The 20,411-nt window shown below is 35.9% G+C and overlaps 1 protein-coding gene across 17 annotated transcripts in view; it reads right to left on the bottom strand.

Moving 5' to 3' along the window:
• Nucleotides 1–20,411, bottom strand: part of PTPRD (protein tyrosine phosphatase, receptor type D) — a 468,668-nt gene that overhangs the window by 33,514 nt on the left and 414,743 nt on the right. For all 17 annotated transcript variants that reach the window (XM_025051481.1, XM_025051483.1, XM_025051482.1 and 14 more), the window contains 2 exons: nucleotides 10,498–10,617; nucleotides 9,826–9,980 (listed from right to left, as the gene is read on the bottom strand). In XM_025051481.1, the coding sequence (XP_024907249.1) occupies nucleotides 9,826–9,980; nucleotides 10,498–10,617 (275 nt within the window). The remainder of the gene's footprint in view (nucleotides 1–9,825; nucleotides 9,981–10,497; nucleotides 10,618–20,411) is intronic.

Genomic DNA, 20,411 nt, shown 5'->3' with positions numbered 1-20,411 from the left:
CCTTCCCCTTGAACCTGCGCTGGCCTCTGCTTTGCTTTGAGCAAAAGAATGAGTGGTGGAAGTGATGATGTGTGACTTCCAAGCCTTGCTGTCAAAAGGCCTTGTAAACTTCTCCTTTGATCCCAGAACCCTGAGATCATCTGACCAGCATGAAAGACCGTGGGAGAGAGAGGCCCAGCTTTCCTAGCCTTCCCGCTGACTGCAAAGTAGAGCTCAGGAGAGACCAGTAAAAGAACCCTGCCCACCGCAACTCAACACAGAATAGTAAGAAACAACAGACTGTGGCATTTTAAGCCACTAAATTAGGGTTGGTATTTGTAGGCAATAATGGATAAATGATTGATATAGCCTAAATTTCAGATATAGTTTCCATCTCAGGAAGGTTGCACATAGATGTATCAGAAACTGAAATATGGTTACATTAAAAAATAATAATCCACTGTTGAAAACCAACCCGAACTGAAACAAATGAACAAAACAGAGAGAGTAGGTATAGTTTTTCATAATAATCATAATACTCATAGTCCTCTCCTTTCAAATGTTAAGGGGAATTTGAACAAATAGCTGTTTAGTCTTTACCATCAGAATCAAAGAGTCACAGTTAATTCTGCCCCATCCTGTCTAGTTCATCTCTTTTATCTGCCTGGATAAATTCTCTAAGAAACACCAGACCAAAGAAAGTCTTAATTAGTGACTTTTGATGGACTAAAAGGTAAAAAAAAATTTTTTTTGGTGGAGGGGGTAGGAGAGGTATGGAGGGAGGTTGGATGGAAAGAGAGAAAAAGAGATTTCTCAAGCCTCTTGGAAGGTGTAAAAAAGTAAACAAAAAGTATTTAATAATTTAATAAGAAATTGATCTTTAGTAAAATCTGTGATTTAAAAATAGAATGTGCTTTCCAAAAAACACATACTTCCAAAAATCAATGACCAAGGACCTGAAAGCTTGGGCAGGGGGTCTGGTATGACTCTTGTTCCTTCCATCCATCTTATCTTTCATCTATGCTTCCACTAAATACTAAAAAAGGGGGGCAGTCACTAAGTCAGATGTCATCTAAGGGCATTCCTATGGCTTATTGTTTTGAATTGTCAGAATGCTGGACATTCATACTAAGCATGAATACAAAATAATGTAACATACTCTAGCAAAAAAGACTAGCATTTATCAACCCCAAAGAGCATGGCCCTTAAAAGTTGCCACCTTGGGAGTTTGAAGAATTATTTCAAGAATGCTGCCATGATGCAAAAGTATTTTTGTAACATTTTTGGTAGCAGAGTTAAGAATCTGTGGCCTGTTCTTTTGAACTCCCTAATGGTGGCACACCTTTGTTCTTGAAGGTAGATTTACTTATGTACTTTTTTAAGTGCCAAAAGACATCAAGAGCTAAGTCTTTGGTTTGTACAGTTGGTGATCAAGGTGGAGAATACTGGTTGACTTTCTAAGTCATGGGCCTACTTCTCCATGTGCTTTAAAAAATGATGCTTAAGTCCCATAGAGAAATTCTCCAAATGTTTAAAATAGTAATGCATGCAAAGAGGTGTTTTCAAGTTTAAAGCTTTAAGGTGGGCTGTCACATTCGGATGCATACATTCTGCACTATCAAAAACAGGTTCATTACCACAGAGCAGCAGCTCTCAAATAGTGGTGATTTTGCCCCTAAGGAGACATTTAGCAACGTTTGAAGACATTTTTGATTGGCACACTATTGTGGGAGGTGCTTCTGGCATCTTGTTGGTAGAGGGCAGAGATGTTGCTAAACATCCTACAATGCATAGGACAGTCCTCTACAACAAAAATTACATTTCCAAATGTCAACGGTGCTGAGGTTGAGAAACCTTGTCTTATAGTAACAATCTGTTCTAATAAGTAGTTGTTTAAATGCTATGAAATAATTACTACAGTATTTATGCATTTTTAAAGCGTTAAATTTCTTGGTCTATTAGTACCTTCTAGATTAATATGTACACATCCATACATTTTCTACTCTTGAAGTCACAAATTACATAGATGTCAAGCTCACATTTCAGAAAACGTGACTGTATTCTTTGTCGTTTGATGGTAATAGAGTCAACTTAAATAACCACCTATTTTATGTGGGATAAATAACAATGATAAGATAGTAATCATAAATTATAAAAATAAAAACAATCAATAACTACAAACATTTATTGACTTCTTTATATGTGGCAGATACCTAGCTAATTATTATTTTACATATATCATCTTATTTAATCTTTATAAACAATAGTACAAAAGTCACATTGCTATTGCTCCCACTTTACCGATCAGGAAATTAAAGGCTTTGAAAGGTTAAATAACTTGCCAAAGGTCACAGATGTAATAAATGGTGTGGCTAGAATCTGAATTCTAGTAAGCTAATTTCAAGTGCACAGTCTTCACCACCATGTAATGCTGACCCCCGAAGGGTTTTAGATCTGGTAAAGCTATCTCTGTTGTGGGCTGGGGACAGTTCTTCTCTCATTTGCATAACATAAATTAAGCAAAATAGAAAGTGGCAGTATTGTCTAGACAAAGAGAAGAGGCCCTTGAATCATAAAACATGGGTTCTCACCCAGACTCCACTGACTGGTTGAGTATGTGGTCTTCAGCAAGTCATATAAATTCTCAGTCTCAATTTCTTTATCCGTAGAGTGAGGATGGTAATAATCCACACCTACCATGCCTGTTGGAAAGACTGAATCAAAGAAGTGATGGAAAGATGTTCTGTAAATGGTTGCATTCCTACATGAAAGTGATTTGGTTGTGATTCTTGGGTGTGAAATGGGAGAGTGATAATTTCTCAGTTGCCCTTGAGGGGATTCACGATATAGCCTTGATATATGATCCTACTCTATCGCCCTTAGATCTATATGCTTAGATCTATCTAATACTTATTTTCAAACAAACATTCCATTTTATCAGGCAGCCAACCAGTGCCCCAAACACCTTCTTCATTTTGAGTTTTACGTTTTACTTCTGCTGGGGCAACTGTACAATTCCTTTTATTGTTTCTTTGGTTCAATTATTTTTAAACTATTTCAGTGGAAATAAGATTTTTTCTCATATACAATTATGCCATCAAAATATTGCAGATCTGGCATCCTGTTTTGAATCGCCAAATTGTTTCATACATTAAGAATTTGCTTTTTATGTAGAATTATTGGTATATAAGAAAGAACCTGGCATAATAGTTTCCATACGGTATAATTATTTCTCCTCACCTTAAAATGTTTCAATAAATAAGGACATAATTTCTATATTCCACCCATTTTCTTATCCAGAGATGTTGGCATTTTTAACAATCTAGTCTCTCATCTACAGAAAGTTAGCTTCTCATATTACTTAATTTATACATGAAAATGAATCCCAGGCTTAAGGAAAATATAAGTTCGTACTTGTCAGCATCTCAAAGCTATCTCATGCTTTGGCAATACTTGTGGTCTTTGATCTAAAGACATATTTGAATGAAACATTGAGAAGAATAAAGGATGGAATTTAGAATAAATGATTAAAAATGCATTAAACAATTTTCCATAGCACTTTTAGCTCTTTTGGATCACAAGGTCTTTTAATTTTATGTTCAGATGCAATGCCTTCTAAATCTTTTGACCTTAAAAAGGCTATTTTTGTCAACATTGGGCTGGTATTAGAAGTAAATGGTTGTGCTATGAGTATGATCTAAGCAGTTTCTTGGTTCTGCTTTCCCATATAAAATAAAAAAGTACTACAAAGATTGGATCTTAGGAATCTTTCCAACCTCAAATTGTCATTTGATTTTTATTGGGCCTCCCTCAGTGGCCCACTGATGCTTTCAGCACATTATCGATCTACACACATGTGGCCCACAGTTGCTGTTCCTTCCAGTTTTGAAGACTGGTTTGAGTCTATGATGTGAAAGATTTAAATTATCCTCAGGAGGTCTATTTTAGAAGACATATTCATGGGGGTCTAGTTTCATTTAGAAGACATATTCATGGGGGTCTTGATCTATTCCTTTTTCATATTTATTCATAAATGATTACATTTCTCCTATGAAGAAAATGTATTCCCTTGTTCCTAAAAGGGGTTAACACGACTCAGAGTTAATACAGAGTTAAGGTTTTATAACCGACTCAATAAAATTATAATTTCATTACAATTATTTATTCTTAAGAAGAAGTAAATACTTAGAGCAAATCAGTTTTTATAACCCTTTGTTACTAGAATATAAACCATAAGTTCTTCTATAAAACAACATAAAGGGCTTAAAAGAGAGAAAGGGGAACAAAATTTATTAAGTGGAAGACTAAAATAATATGGAAAAATGTAATATATAAACACTATAAAAATTCAAGCTTATTAAATAGCTTGAAAGTTCTCTCCATTTGTCTCTTTCAAAATAAAATTTTATAAATAAGGAGAAAAAATATTGCATGTCTTTTCATGCATTACATAGATATTTGTGAAGAGGTAAATGGCACATATTCACCTGACAACCATTTAGTCAACAAATATATAGTAAGGAGGTAAATGTAAGGAACTAAGTAGTCTTTGCAACAAGAAGAGTGAGAACTGAATATAATGATAGGTAAACAAGTCATAGACTTTGAAGTAGACCTAAATTTACAAGTTGTGTGTCCATGAGCAAATCACCTATGACTTCCCTATGCTTAATTGCTCCTCACAGGTAAAATATATTGTTTTATGGATTAAATGAGTGTAAATTTAGTAATACTTTAAAAATAGTAATGGTTCAGTAATTGGCAGCTATTGTGATTATATTAAAATGTTTAAAGGGTCAAAGAGATTCATATTCTAACAATCACCTCTGATACAGAAAAAGCGAACTGAAGTCTAGAAATGGCAATGTATCGTGGGGTCAGGAAGGAAGAAGTGGGTCCTTTTGACCTGGTCATCAGAGTAGACTTAAAAGTGAAATGCCCTCCAAACGGGTGGCCAAAGAGGCTGAAGACCACCATGTGATCTAATGACTGTTGAATTCACTTGGTCTACCAGTCTATGCAACTGGGGGCACATCTTGGCCTCTGTTTTTATCTTGTGTCAGATGGGAGATAAGGTTCCTACTAAGGTTCCTACCTCTGAAGATGATTTGGAGAAAAAAGCAAAAACACATGTAAAACAAGAGGGCCTCTTTAGTTGAGAAGACAGTATATTTGATGTTGATTAAGAGTTCAATAGTCTTTGTTATTACAGCTAAAAAAATAGGAAGCTGTTATCTATATTTAATCATGAAATTGAGGGCACCTGGGAAAGGACATCACAGGCAAAGTAGAAGAAAAATGGATTCGGAAATAGGCATAAGAAAGACAGTCAATTTAAAATAATTAAACTGCCTTAAAAATACCCAAATATAAAGAGATAAAAACACAATCTCATGTTAAAAAACAAAAACAGTACAGCCTTGATATGATCTTATAGTTTATGTAAAAAAAAAAAATTCTAAAATGCCATATGGAATTCAACTAACTTCATCAAGCAATTATTGAGCACCTACTACGATGTAAGAGCAGGGGTACAAATGTGCATAATCCATAGCTCACACCCTTCAAGATTTCAAGGCATATGCGATAGGCGCATATACAGCTAACTATGCTCAATGTGAACCTACTTTATGGGAACTCAGAAAAGAGAATGTTTAATTCTTCCTGCTGGAAGAGGAATAGAGAATGTGCTTTGAAGGCTTTTCTACAGTTTCACCTCAAATGTCTATAATATGAAGCAATTCATATAAATGGATGACTTGAGCTGTGTGTAAAACAATAGGGAGTGGTGAGGATTTGAAAAACTGGATAGTACATTCCAGTTTAAAGATATTCAAGTTGAAATTTTTTTTTTTTTTAAAAGACCACATATATCAACAAAAGCATTCAAGCCCTTTGCGATACGCATAGGAAGTACTATTTGAGTTGGATTATGAAACAGGGTGAAACATCATCAGGTATAGAGGGCAAATAAGTTGAGGTTCTAGAGTGGATGAATATCATTTGCTGAGAGCCAGAGATGAAAGTACTTAGAATGTGTAGCAAGTGGTAGGTGGCTGAAAGAGTGAATAATGAGGCACAAAGGGCGAGATCAGCCTAGATTGTAAAGCGCCGTGAACATAATGCTAAGTTCAAACTTTATCTTGAAGGCATTAAGAACCACAGCATTAATTTCTATGTATCTTTAACAGCATCATTTTAAGAGTTTAATGGTTTCTCGGGCCTTTATGAGAGCAGATTTATTATTTAAATGATCCTAACTCATAGCATTAAAATGTTATGTCACTATGAAAAATGTGATGAAATTATCATGTTGGAAAAATATTTAAATTTAAAGAAATCATTTGATTAAATATTTGGATATTTATAAACATCTGGTTATTCATAGGATAGATGGCTCAGGTAATACAGATGATCTGAGTTCATATGGAATTTTTCTCACTAGAGTTGTAAATATACAGACAGCTCTTAAAACTCACTCAATAATTAATATAATAATAATTTAACATTATTTCATACTTCTACATACTGCACACTGTCCTTAGTGCTTTATGTGTATCATTTCATATCATTTTATCTAATCTTCATAAAATTCTTATTGTGATGAATAACTTTATCCCATTTTACAGGTGAAGAAACAAAGGCGAACATGTATGAAATAACTCATCCAAAGGCACACGACTAATAAGAAAACAAGCCAGAGTTTTACTCACGTAGTCTCTCTTTCCAAAGTGTATGCTCTTAATGTGGACATTATGTTAGGCATGAACTGACTGACAGCTAGAGTTGGTTTTTCCTTCTATATCTGTTGACCCAGACTTTCTCTCTTTTAGAAATGAGGTCGACAATTTCTCCTCCATTTTCCAAGATCTTGTCTATGTTTCTTTCATTCATCTGCTTTCTTTTTCTTGCTTCTTAGAATTTCTTCTATTTATAATGACTTCTTAGTCCTGGCACATTTATTACTAGACAAAACTATAGGAGGAACATGAATTTTCTCTTTTTCTGCCCCTCCCCCTTTTGGTTTACCACCAGACTTCTAAAACCTCCATTCTCACAAAATCCATTTTCAGAAAGCTTTGAGTTTGTTACTACTTCAATACAGAGAAAAATATTCAAGTCCATTCCCAAAGTGTATAAGAGAAATCACAACATAAAATACAATATTTATATTCCAGAGTATTTTGTATGATTATTTGTGACATGATCATGCTAACTACAAATGATATTTCTTTGTGACTTGGCTAATGTCACTTTCTGTGTAGTTCTGTCCTGCTCAGAGTTGATTTCTAAACCGACATTTCTGGGATTCCACATAAGCAGTTGTTATCTGGGATGACTTGACTTTGCCACTCTGTCAAAAAAATTATGCTCTTAAATTTTAACATACTGGTGTCCAAGTCAAAGATTCATGATGGTTTGGATGTTGGTAACACGGGCATGGCCTCTTCTAAATAAAGAGGCCGAGGTTTCTCACCAGCCATGTGAGGTTACCTATGAGTGAATACTGATCATTTCCCAGAGCTCAGTTTATGTTGCATCTTTCCCTCTTTGCAGTTGCTAACAAATTTCTTCCACCAATAGACCTACTCTTTTGTTGTTTGTTTCAATACCAGCTTCTCCAAAGCCTCAGGCACAGCACTTCCAAATGTCAGCTCCTATTAGCTCTGCACATTTATCTTTGTTTCCTTATTTCTCCTGAGTCATCTATATCTCTCAGAGGTGAGTCCAGGTGACTTAACATAACACAGGGGTGTGTGTATACATATGTATGTGGGGGTATGCGTGTTTTCTTAAAATGAGACATTATAGCTATCTATCTCTCATACCTGCTTGCAAACTTTTCCAGCTCCCTCCAACTAGCATAAAGTCTTATACCTTGCTTATGATCAACAGAGGGTACACTGCATTTAAATAATTTATCTGTGTATCATCTATCTATCTATCTATCTATCTATCTATCTATCTATCTATCTATCATCAATCTCAGTTTTCCAGGGCCTCCACTTTAATTTACAGGAATGGGAAGCACATTTTGAGAGAAGGAACATGCTGTATTTCAAAATGCAATGAAAGCATCATAATGCTTTTCTTCAGTGAAGATTTCCAAGTTAGGTTTCCCTAATTTTTGTTCCTGTTATTTTATATCTAAATGAATGTGTGTTTACATGTACACATATACATACACACACACACATGCACATACACATGCACACACACATATGTATGAACTGTTCTGCCATAGGCCTACAAGGGCAGCGTTTCTTTAGTGAGCTCAAACTTCCAGTTTCCCTATCCTGTGGCCAAACTCCAACTGAAAACATTTAGAATCAAGCTGAGCTGGTACCAAGCAGGGGCACCCTGTAACTAGATGCAATGGCTCTTTGAGGCCTGCAAAGATGTATAACAAGAGTATAGAGACTGGTTGGTCAAACTAGTGCCTGCTGACACCAACAGGCAGGAGAATAGACATCTGTTTTCATGTGCCAAAGCATTTGCTAAAATTAATAAAAAGAACTTCTAGTGTTTCAGAATCATGCAAAAACTAAAATACAGGGGCATTTCCTCAAGGCCCCTGTCCTGGTTACAGAGGAGCAAGAGCTAGATTATAAGGCGAGACTGGATGTACCTCCACCTTATTTATCAGTTCTTGAATCAAAAGCTATAGTTTCTCTTGTGTTCTCATATCTAGACCTGACATACTGTTAAAAACATCAAACAATATAAAGCATGGGGAAGTGATTTGGAATTTATAAAATATTCTATAAATATAGGGTAATATTATTAGTTTTTGTTGGGAAAAATAACTGCTGGAAAAGAGAATTAAAACATCTTGTTTGAAATTTGCAGCCCATTGTTTAACAGTTACCACTGTAGCATGGGTAAGTCAGGTCTATTTTACTGGTTTTATTATGATTTAGCCATTGTCCCCATCTTTTTATAAAAATAGAGTTATGTAATTAAGTCACCATGGAAGTAGTTCATGATAGATGATTTCTTTCCTTTTTAATGTACTTTCACACTGCAATATTACTTTGCCATGCAAGAAGCCATATTCTCTCATCCTTGAATTACTCAGTTTACAAGGAACTATTATGAAGTTATATGAACTATAGATTTATATAGTAGTAAGTAGAATCTGACTAGTTATCTTTAGTAATCTGTTAGTAATAATACTACAGAGGAACTCCAAAAATTGGAAGAAATCAGTTTAAAATTGAAAATGTATGAACACATTCTAGTAGAGTCTGAGTGATGATATAGAGACTGTTAGTCGGACTTGATAATACCAATATGTAGAAGGTACCTTTAAGTAGTAAGAAATTCTCTCTGAAAGCTTGTATGTTTACAATATTATTTTTTTAAGCATTTTCCCCTATAAATAGCAATGAGGTTGTATCAGCTCAGCCCATAGAACTTGTCAAGCAATTTCTATATATATACATTATTAAAGAATATATTTTTAAAAATATATTAAAGAACATTCTTCCACATAGCTGAAAATTAAACTTAATTACAAGATTCATTCTCAATTCTTTTCTGTTTCATAGTCATATATGTATGGTCATGTGCACACTTAATTTTGTGTTTATCTATTTATCTATTTTTGGTCCAAAGATAAAATAGCAAGGGGGGGGGTGATATGCACCTATATCAAATTCTTCCTATTAATGTTAGCACGGGTCTCATTTAACCAAAAAAGACTACCTGTATTATTTATGAAGGCATTCACTATCCCAGAGTATCAAGAAATTGGAAAGAGAATATCCATTGAGGAATCATATTAGCTGTTTCCCCACAGACCTTCTGACTGTGAGAAAAACAAACGTTCTCCGTGGTTCTTACCTGCAATGCACAACCATTGGACCTGCATCAGGAGGATTACAGGTTTTGACTCTCCGTAAGAAAGCCAGAAAAGGTGTTGGGTGTTCTGGAACACCATGATCAGGCCAGGCGGTGAACTGGAATTGTCTCACTTCTCTCTTTTCACTCGAACCATTCTGCGAAGTAAGAACACTGGCTGAAATCCTGTTTTCCTGGAGTCAGGTTGTAATGATGAATAATAACACGGAAGAGGTAATATGAAAATGTGCTATCTTAATGTCTTCCCCCTACTCTATCCTAAGGGAAGACACACTCTTTGGAGATATAAACCTCGAGCTATTTGTAAATGACAAACATTTGCTCAGGAATATAAAATTCTTAGATAAGAATCATTACATTTTTCAGGTGTAACTATCAGGAATGTTCCTGTTATATTTTAGAGAAAAACTAGCTCTTCATTTATTCTTCATTTATTCTTCATTTGCTGAAACTTGTTCAGAGCAAGAGTTCCATATTTATTAATAAATCAACAAAGAGAAAAACTGCTGTGTGATAATGGGAAGAATTATTTCATCCTTCATTGTTGCCAGTGGAATCAACACATTTGAGTAAAACTTTAAGATATTTAATTTCTCAAAGAAGCTTTCTTTCAATAATGGAAAGGGGAAAAGGAGGGAAAAAGAAAAAACAAACCTTGTAAAGTGCAAATGTTCGAACACAATATGTGGCCAGCTCCACAGTATCAAGCAGTGTTACTTGGACCAGCCCATGGGTTTCTGTTCCTCTACTGGGCCAATACTGGTCACACTTCACCTAAGAGAAACAAGTGACACATTCAGGGAAGATGCTCATCAAGTTCTTTATTAGCTTTACTTTGAGTTGCTGTTGAAGGAAAACAGCTTTTCTGCATTTCATTTAATGTTGATCTTTTTTTGGCATGTATTCTTGTTATCCCAATATATGTAAATTACTGCTCTGATGCCAATATAAAACACATTTTTCAAACTAGTAGGAATACTAAGCAGTAACAGATTCAATTTTTCTGGAAAAAAATAAATTGCGTTTGTTGCTGAGTAAAATAAGCAGAGAGGTATTTGAAACTTCACAGTACTTGAAAAGAAAACACAAATTTGTTCTGGGATAGACGTTATGAATTGAATGAGGAAGATTACTCTTAGGCATTTAAACCACATGGTGAGATAGTTAGTGTTCATCCATCAAGGTTTAAAAGGCACAAGCTATTTCATCTTGAGCTATCACAATTTCCAAATATGCTTGTTTAAAGAAAAGTAGAAATAATTTGTAAATCTATCAAAGTATAATAAACGACATAGCATTTTTTAACATTCAAGATAAATGGTACTTGTATCCAAAACAAATTAAATCCGTAATGTCTAGGAAAAAAAGAGCTGTCTGTTCTTAAAAAAAAAAAAGTCTCAGAGGGTCATACACTAGCGGTGCAAAGTTTAAATAATTTAAAATTCATTCATTTGAAATGAATAAGCTACAGTTTCTATGTGGAGTTGAACAAAAGCACATAAAAAGTATTCAACTCAATTAGTTTAACATGCAGCAAAGAATAATTCAAAGTCTGCAATAAGCCTCAAATTTATTGAATGTGTCCTTTGGGCATTAAAACATATAATAAAAAATGACACACACAACACTGTATTTTCTAGTAAGGCCATAGATCAGAATATATTTACCCTTTCTATCTCAGATTAAAAGAAAAAATGAGAGTAATTCTTAATTGAAACCAACTAAAATGCATTTCTCTAGGAAATAAATCGAGTACTATTTAATATTAGGAAACACAACTTACACTTGCAAAAGAAGAATTTGAAAGTTACAATCTTTGTATTTAAACAAAGCAATGGGATATTTTTATCATAGACACTTGAATTTTTGGGTCCAGTGAATAGAGTTACTAGATAATTATTTGCTTTTATGTTAAATATAAATCTTAGTAACATTCTATGAAAAATATTATAATTTTGTTTCATAGATATAGCATCTACTCCTCAAAGGACTCAGTCTCATTCTAACTAGACACTGGACCTTCTAAAAAGGGAGAGGTTTTATCTTCTACACAATTTCCTAGATAAGAAAAAGGAAAAAAAAGCACTTTAACCTACAATTATACAGTAAGGCAGAAACTGAATTCACAAAGTTTGACTCCTGTGCATTATTTCAACTATGAGACTGCATGAACATCACCTATTTCATGAAAAATAAAAATATTTCACAGTAAAATGGGAAATTTGTCTCTTAAAAATATATTTGTGTGGTTCTTAGATGCACAAATAGTCTTCTGTGCATTATATTTCTATTATATATTCTATCTCAAAAAAAATCCTTTAAGAAGGATACTGATGTAGCAAGATCAGGGTTTAACACCTTTCTGTTTTCTGGCCATTCATTAAAATCCAAGCCATATCTGGACAGGCTTAGCCAAGGCTACCACTTGAATGGAGCCAACAGTACTTAAGTAGCCCCGATTCAGATGGAAAAAAAAAAAATCACAAAAATTAGGCCAAAGGCTGTTTTAAACCGTGAAATAGATGTCAAGTTGATGTCTCGCTGCAAAGCACAAAAGTAACTTTGGAGGCCTCTTATTGCAATATTTGAGAGGATGCAGCAATGTGTTGAGTGAAAGAATGAAGAGAAACTCAAACCCATCATTTAACACTTTCAGCTGTATGACACCCTTTCAAATCAAAACTAACAGATCAAATTCCAGGAGGACAAATATCACTAGGGGGCACAAAAAGAGCAAGTTAATACAACAACATGATCTATAAGGTCAGTTCAATGCACTGAACCAAATTCAATGCAATCATATTTCAAAGCTGAGAATTGGTTATCCTCAGACCGTTGGTGAGGTAAGACCAAAAAAAATGAAGGAAATAATCATAAGCCAGGCTTGATGTGACCTCTGGAAAAATGACTCCATCATTTAGTGACTTTCATTTACAAATACCCTCCATAGTTAAGATGTAGGAAAAACTAAAATAATACTAATTATTCTCATACTTCTAGCAATAAGTTTAAAACTACAACTATTATTGGCTTAGACTCTGACCTCTTTAGAAAAAAAAAAAAGCCACAAAACATTACTATAAAGAATTCATGTTGTAAACCTTTTTAACTAAAAGAATAAAAGCTTTTGTACTCAATCTAAATAATGTACATTAGTCTTACACTTTACTAAAAAAAGTCCTAAAATAAAACTCAACTGAAACACTGAGAATGATTTTTTAAAGTGAATATATTTAAACATTGTTTTTTTCTCTCAGGAAACATTTCACAAAGGGTGTTTATGAAAACTAATATTCTAACATATGTGCGCATGCACACATATGGGCTCAGCAGAGGGGGATTTGAAGCTTACCCTGAATTTTCTGAATAGCTACATCAATACATTCTTCCTTCATTAGTAAATACCTCAGTACTTTTCCCAACCTCTTTCTCTGAGTTGCCTGTACAGGCTTCGGGTGATTTCTGAGGGCTAAATTTAAGAGCTTAGATTTATTGACAAATATTCTTTTAAGTCTTTCATTCTTAGCCACACACTAAACAAATATCTGATTTCATCAACATTAGAGATAATGTAGAAGTGCAGTAAAAAAAAAAAAAAAAAAGAAGAGAACAGAAATGATTTTTTTCTAATTAGCTCATGTAAATGAACTAGTTCCATTTTTCTCTTGAAATGTTTTCTTTGACAACAACTCCTCCCCCCACCTTTTTTCCCTGGGAGAAAATCTCTGAAGCTATTTCTAGAGAATTACTAAGTATTTGTTAGGCTTCATGCATAGAGCTAGCTGAGTGTGAGTTGAGAAGTGTAGGAGGATCCCCACTGAGTATATAAGAACTAGAAGGCAGGAGCTCCCGAATATGGATATTGATTTTTGTTTTTTCCTATTTGATTCTCATGTGACCACAAGTGGCCTTCGGGATTGCTTCATATAAAGTCTGGCAATGTCACCAGATGATCAGTAAATTGCTTCTCTATGTCCAGGACCAAACTCCAGAGGCCCCATCTTTAAAATGGGAACAGTATCTCCCACATGACAGGGCTATTGTAAGGCTCCAAAATCATGTACTTGCAACTGTGAACCCAATGGCCGGCACAAGTAGGTGTTCAACAGACAGTAACTATCATTAATTGTCAGATTATGTTCTTGTTTTTTTTGTGGTTGTTATTATAAGCTACTGAAATCATTCTAAATGTGAAAAAAGGCACATGTTATTAATCCCAACAGATATGTATTTAGGATGATCTAGGTGGAAAGCAAGGTGTTAGCACCGGTGGGGGACACCAAAGTGAAAGGAGATGCAGACCGTGCCCCTAATCCATCAGCCTTATTGACTAAATACAGAGGTGCCTTTACATCTCTTGGTTCTTCAAATGGGTGGCTGTGAGATTCCAAACAACTTCCTTAATCTACCTGGCCCCAATCTGCTGGGAGAAAACATTAGAGTCCGAGGTGAAAAAGGAGAGAATCAGGGCCTGCTACTCAGTTTCAAAGCATGACCCAGTGACTCTCCTTGAGGTCTAAACTGCATGAGACAGTTAAGACTTTTGGCTGAATTTTGGGAGATATTTCTTTTTACTATCACAAAGTGATCACTTTTCTATGGTAAGCTGTCATTTCTTTATAATTATGGAAAGAACAGGTTGACCATGGCTAAATGCATGTTATAGAATGAATTAATTTTACCTTTTCATGACAAACCATCAAAAGCAAGTTGATGGACTGATAAAACATATTTAAATGCACTCAAAAGAAAAGCTTGTGTCTGGAAATATCTTATAGGATTTGATCCAGTACGTCTGCTAACTATGCTTTGGGGAGATGCATTCCTTCTGGTTCCATTTTTGCTCCCACATGGCTTATCTTGGAAGTGCCTGGCATGTCATAGGCTCAACAACTGAAAGCCAGTGTTAAAAGCAACGATACTGTGGTCTAGGTTGGCTTATTTTTAAAATGCCTAAAATTTTGTGAAAATAAAACCTCCTTGTTTCAATTTAATAAAGACTTATTGAGCATGGCAGAATGGCAAAGCAACCAAATTCCAAATACAGTGAAGTAAGGCCTCCAAATGGTCCCAGCATCACTGATACCAAATGCATTTGCCACATGGTATCATGAAAAGCTTGTCTAGGGCCAGATTATTTTTCCACAGAAGGACACAGAATAGACAAAAAAAATGATATATGGAAACCCGTTACTGTTGCTGAAAGTGACTGGAAATCAGTATCTAATAAGTTTGGGGAGAGGATTCTCCAGTGAGGAGTGGGCAGCAAGTATGCTAACATTAGATAGCACAAATCCAAGTTGTTACTGTGAAATAGCAAATGTTAATACACACTTATCAATACCCATTTAATAACGGAGAATGCAATAAAATAAAGTTTTAGATCAATATTCAGATATCTTTTAGTGGACAGAAAGATTAAATGCTGAACTGTTTATTTCTACAGTAATATCTCTTTCAGAAATTTTTAAGACCAAATTTGATATTTGATTTTCCACCATCAGGACAGAGATCATCTCAATGATTCTATTCTCTTTTAGCAACAGCATCATTTTCTGCACTCAAATAACATTTAACCATATCTATTTCCAAATGGCAAAACTGTGTGTTGTATATATTTCCCCTTTTCATTTGCTCTTTGCTGACCACAATTTAGTGGAAGATCAAGGGCAATGGAATACCTGAAATGAGAGTGATATTAAAAAATTTGACTACCAGTGAAGCGATGGCTTTTCATAAATAAAACTATAAGGTTGAAAAACATCCTCTAAATAAACCAAATTATGTATCATAAAACTGTTTATCGGTTCATTCAACCATTCTAATACTTTCTAAACCATTTATTAATTTAAAAAATTATAATCCCTTTTGTTTTACATGTGCAATAGACTGAATGTTTGTGTCTCCCTAAAGTTTATATGTTAAAACCTGGGCCCATATGTGAAGGTATTAGGAGATAGGGCTTTCGGAAGTTAGGTCAAAAGAGTGAAGACATAGGATTAGTGCCCCATAAGAGAGATCAAGAGAACTTTTTTGCCCCTTCCATCATGTGAGAACACAGTGAGAAGACAGTTGTCTTCAAACGAAGAACTGACCCTTACCCGACAATGAATCTGCTGGTGCCTTAGTCTTAAACTTCCCAGCCTCCAAAATGGTGAGAAATAAATTTCCCCAGTCTATGATATTCTGCTATGGCAGTCCAAACAGACTAAGACAATGTGTCTGCGGGAAGTTAACACAGGAGCTGCACTAAACGTTTCCAATGACTTCTCTCATTAAATTGAGAGTCATTATATATCAAGTTTCTGGCACTTTGTTGTAAGAGGAGGAACACTGTATGAAAGCCCATTTTGCAGTGGCCAGTTAATACTTGGATATTAGCATTTGCCTCATGACGTGGGTCCTTAGAATTTTTGCCGGGGCCCATTCCTGGCAGCGGTTATGTGTTTCACACAGCCCTAATTCCACCTCTGCTTCTGCTGTAGTCTGCCCAGTGGCCACCTGTGGCCCAGCAACATGCTGGCATCACTGCCACTGAGCATATCATTAGGTGACATAAAGTTTCAATTAAAAAGCTATTTCTGTATACCCGTCAGTATACAGCATTTCGGTATCAGCGCAGCTATACTAATGCATAGCAGCTGAATATCAGCCTTGCCTGAGAATAGAGACTAAGCTACACTCCTTAAAACCTTAGAAAGGACTCAATCCAGCCTAGGATTGTTATTCAGAGAATGAGAAGGGCTTTGCACAAAATCATCAGGAGCAAAGTTCTATCTTCTCTACTTAATCCAGTTCTTTCCTTAGGCTATGATGCCTCCAATTCACTTTAATGGGAATGTTCTGAGCCAGAATCTATAGGCTTCCATTCTCAACAGAGGAGGTGGGGTGGGGAAAGAAGGTACAAACTCCAGGAAGCTAACAAACTGTACGAGATTGGTGGGATTCTTTCTCTTTTATCTGAACCATGTCTATTGACAAGAGAAAACGAAGAGTATGGGACTTGCTAGATAAGGACCCAAACAACCTTTAGGTTGCCAGCCTGAGCATCATTCTTTTTGTTGCCAGTGTCCTATTTACATTAAATATCCAACACTTTTCAAAAACAATCCCATACATCATGTGCAGACTCCAAAGGCAATGTTTGTACTGACGTTCCTCCAGTTGCTTAAGGAAAAAGCAGTTTCTGTTGCCCTAGATAGGCAGAGCTTCAGGCTACAGTTTGAGAAATTAAATGTTCAAGGCCTTTGGCGCTTCCAGTTCTATTTGGAAGAGGACACAGACCTGGCATTTGGAAAGCATTTGCTCTCCATTAAACTTACCGAACCTGACAAGCCAGAGGGGCCAAGAATCAGCCTGCCACGGGCCAAGGCTGGGCCTTCCAAAACCGATAACGGCAATGAAAACAATAACACTGCCATTTATAATCTTCAACAAGTTCTGCCAACTTTTAACCCCAAAAGACCTCACCATCTGAAAAGAATCTCAAGATTTGTTTTACAGTAAAACAAGAACATGTTTGACCAGAATCTTTTTGCTGATTTTTGCCTAAAATTTTCTCTTAGCCACAGAACCAACTGTGAATGTGTTTCTTTTTGACCTTTATTCTCAGAAATAAAACTATAAGGCTGAAAGGTGACATTCGAAAACTGGGGAGGACATAGTAGTAGGAGCAAGTAGTCATTAGGTTGGAAGTGCTCTGCTACCCAAATGCCAAGTCTCTATACTTTAATTCCCTAAACTATTAACGTGGTGTAGTTAACACCAGTCTGGTCTCTTTAGCCTTGAGAGGATCTATCCTCCATTCCTTAACACACAAAACAAAATTTAGTGGAGCAGTTTTCCCATTCTCTTCCGTAAGGTAAACAAAAGTCACAATGCACGAAACTTTTCATCCGCTTTAGCAATGGATGCCATCAACTGGTTTGCATGATTCTCTATTTGGAAATAGAATATGGGATTCACAGTCTGAAAGCCAAGTGTAGAATTCCTTACTTCTACGTCTATACTTTCACAACACATCAATGTGATTCACAACGAATGACAATTCGAATGTAAATCATCGTCCCAATTGTTGACTGTCAAAATTTCACTCCCCGTCCTCACATTTACAGCACTAAGTACTGCCACAATAATAGCTCTAGTGAATCAGCTCCCACCATAAAGCTTGCAAGACAACAACAAATCAACAATGACTGTCAACTATGGGCAGTAATTAAAGGCAGGCCAGTGAGAAGGTGAGAACTAGTGAAAGCCCAATATCCCTTAACTTTGTTAAGCCATTTTAGCTTCCAACACTAATCAAGGCTGCTCAACAGTTTGTCAAGCATGGGCTTTACACATTCCCTCTATCTTGTGTACCACAAGATGGAAAACAAAGTAGAAGAGAAATGGCCAAAAGCAGATAGATGAAGGGAAAAAAGTGGACAATCACCAACAAAATAATAGAGCTTTTGGGCTAGTAATCACCTTGGCAAATCTTACCCTGGAGACTCCAATTCTTCAAGTGAGGCAGCCAACCATGTGTCCCAGTTGTGCCCACAAATAACACCCTTGGAGTAGAAATCCCAGCTGTATATATTTTACACTCCTACCACTGTTTCATTTTTTCCGAACTTTTTCTTCCCTCTATGTGGTTGCCCAAACCAATTCATGTGCTTATTGGCATGTCATGAAACATGGAAACAATTAGAGACCACATTCTAGGGCATGAGAATGATTCTCTACAGAATCAATGAACTACGCAGAACTTGAGAGGATTTGGCAAAAAAGATGGAAACTGTGGAATAGAACCCACTAATAGTATCTCATGTCACACAGCACAGTTTACAAGGCTTTAAATTGATCTGTGTGTTTCAGGCGGCAATCATATTTTGCCTTTAAAATTTCCAGATTTTAGCCTTACATTTTGTTTTGTTTCTTTATCCACATGAAACACACAGAAAATTTAACATGTATATTTTCTCTTCAGGGTTGAAAACTGAATGTATACACCATGCAAATAATCTTTTCAGTTAGGTTTGGGATCTTTTCAAGACGAAATTTGAGAGAGAGTGATGGCATTTGAAAATCAAGTAATTTAAGTTTTCAAATGGCCAACTGAAGTCCTAAGTCATACCTCACATGTGTAAGAGCTTCTTTAGGCATTTAAATCCAAGAATGGTCAGTTCTCTAACAAAAGACCAGTGAAACTTCTAACACCTGCTAATGAACCCAGTGTCCTCTTGTGAGAGTAAATTGTTCTAATTCAGCAAAGGTTACAAACATTGCTGCTTTATCAACAGCAGGCCAGAGTGACAAGGTAAGAGGCAGGACTAGGCACAACAGAAAGCTGGAAAACATAGGAGACAGGTACTAAGGAGAGAATTTCCTAGCATCATCAGATAAATAAGAATGAGGAGGGGAAAAGCAAAACTGAACCAAAAAGAAATGTGATATCGAGAATACATTATCTTCAGTGACAATTATTACTACATGTAACTCATGTCAATATAGCTATTTTCATATCGTGTTGCTTCGTGATATGGCTGCAATAAAAGTAGCAGCCAAAATAGCCAAGGTCTATTTGCAGACTGATTAAGAAGTTTCTGCAACAGGGTCTCCATTCTCGAGATTCTGTCCTAGGAAAAGACAAGTGCAAAAGAACCCCATGTTCTGAGCTACACTCTCATTTTGACCATAACGCATAGGTATCCTACACTGGGGACAGTGGGCAGGATTCGCCATGTGCAGAGACTCTATAAACTTGGTCAAGATTCACTGTCAGCCACAGAAAAACAAACTCATTTCATTTGGAAACAAAAAATTGAATCATTCGGAAGACAGCTTCAGGGGAAAGCGAAGTTGCAATGGTAAAGCCTCCAACTTCTCTCTCTCTAACCAAACAATAATAATTGAGACTCATTGAGCCACCTTGTCACATTCCTTATCTCAGTCAATACCCACAATAACCCTTCCATGTAAGAAATGAGACTTTGAGGGATCCAGTAACTTGCTAACTGTCACAAAGCACTACAGTAAGCATTAGAGCTGGAATCTAAATCCAGACATTTGACTGTAAGGCACCCCTACTTGGAACTATATCACGTCACTATGTCACCACCTCTTCTCTCTGATGTTAGTTTTCCCATAGTCTTGTGTAATACCATGTTGTCTACTCTTCCTTTTCCTTTTCTTCTCTCTTTCCTACCCCAAATCTCTAGTCAACAGGTACCCTGACGTACTTCTAATGCATGTAAGTGTTTACATACACACACATTTTACCCCCCATATACCAAGGGGATGAATATTAATTATTTCAAAAACCTGAGTCTTAATCAAAATAATGAGCTTTTAGGCTGCAGCCCTTGGAGACGTGATATATTTAAACTACTTGGACCACCTCCCTTTATGAGGGAGACTATAGGCAATTCCTAACTAAAACCAAGCTAGTTCAACTGCCTTGAAGTTGGCTGCTGGGAATGAGAATGTATTGAGTCCCCAGGTCAGGCCACATTACCCACAAAGTTCCTAAAGTATGGAACTATATATTTCAGTAACAACTAACCACTATTCACAATATTGTTTTT

Source organism: Pteropus alecto, unplaced genomic scaffold (assembly GCF_000325575.1).
Source record: "Pteropus alecto unplaced genomic scaffold, ASM32557v1 scaffold95, whole genome shotgun sequence".
Taxonomy (NCBI): domain Eukaryota; kingdom Metazoa; phylum Chordata; class Mammalia; order Chiroptera; family Pteropodidae; genus Pteropus; species Pteropus alecto.
This window is presented reverse-complemented; position numbering and strand designations above follow the sequence as displayed.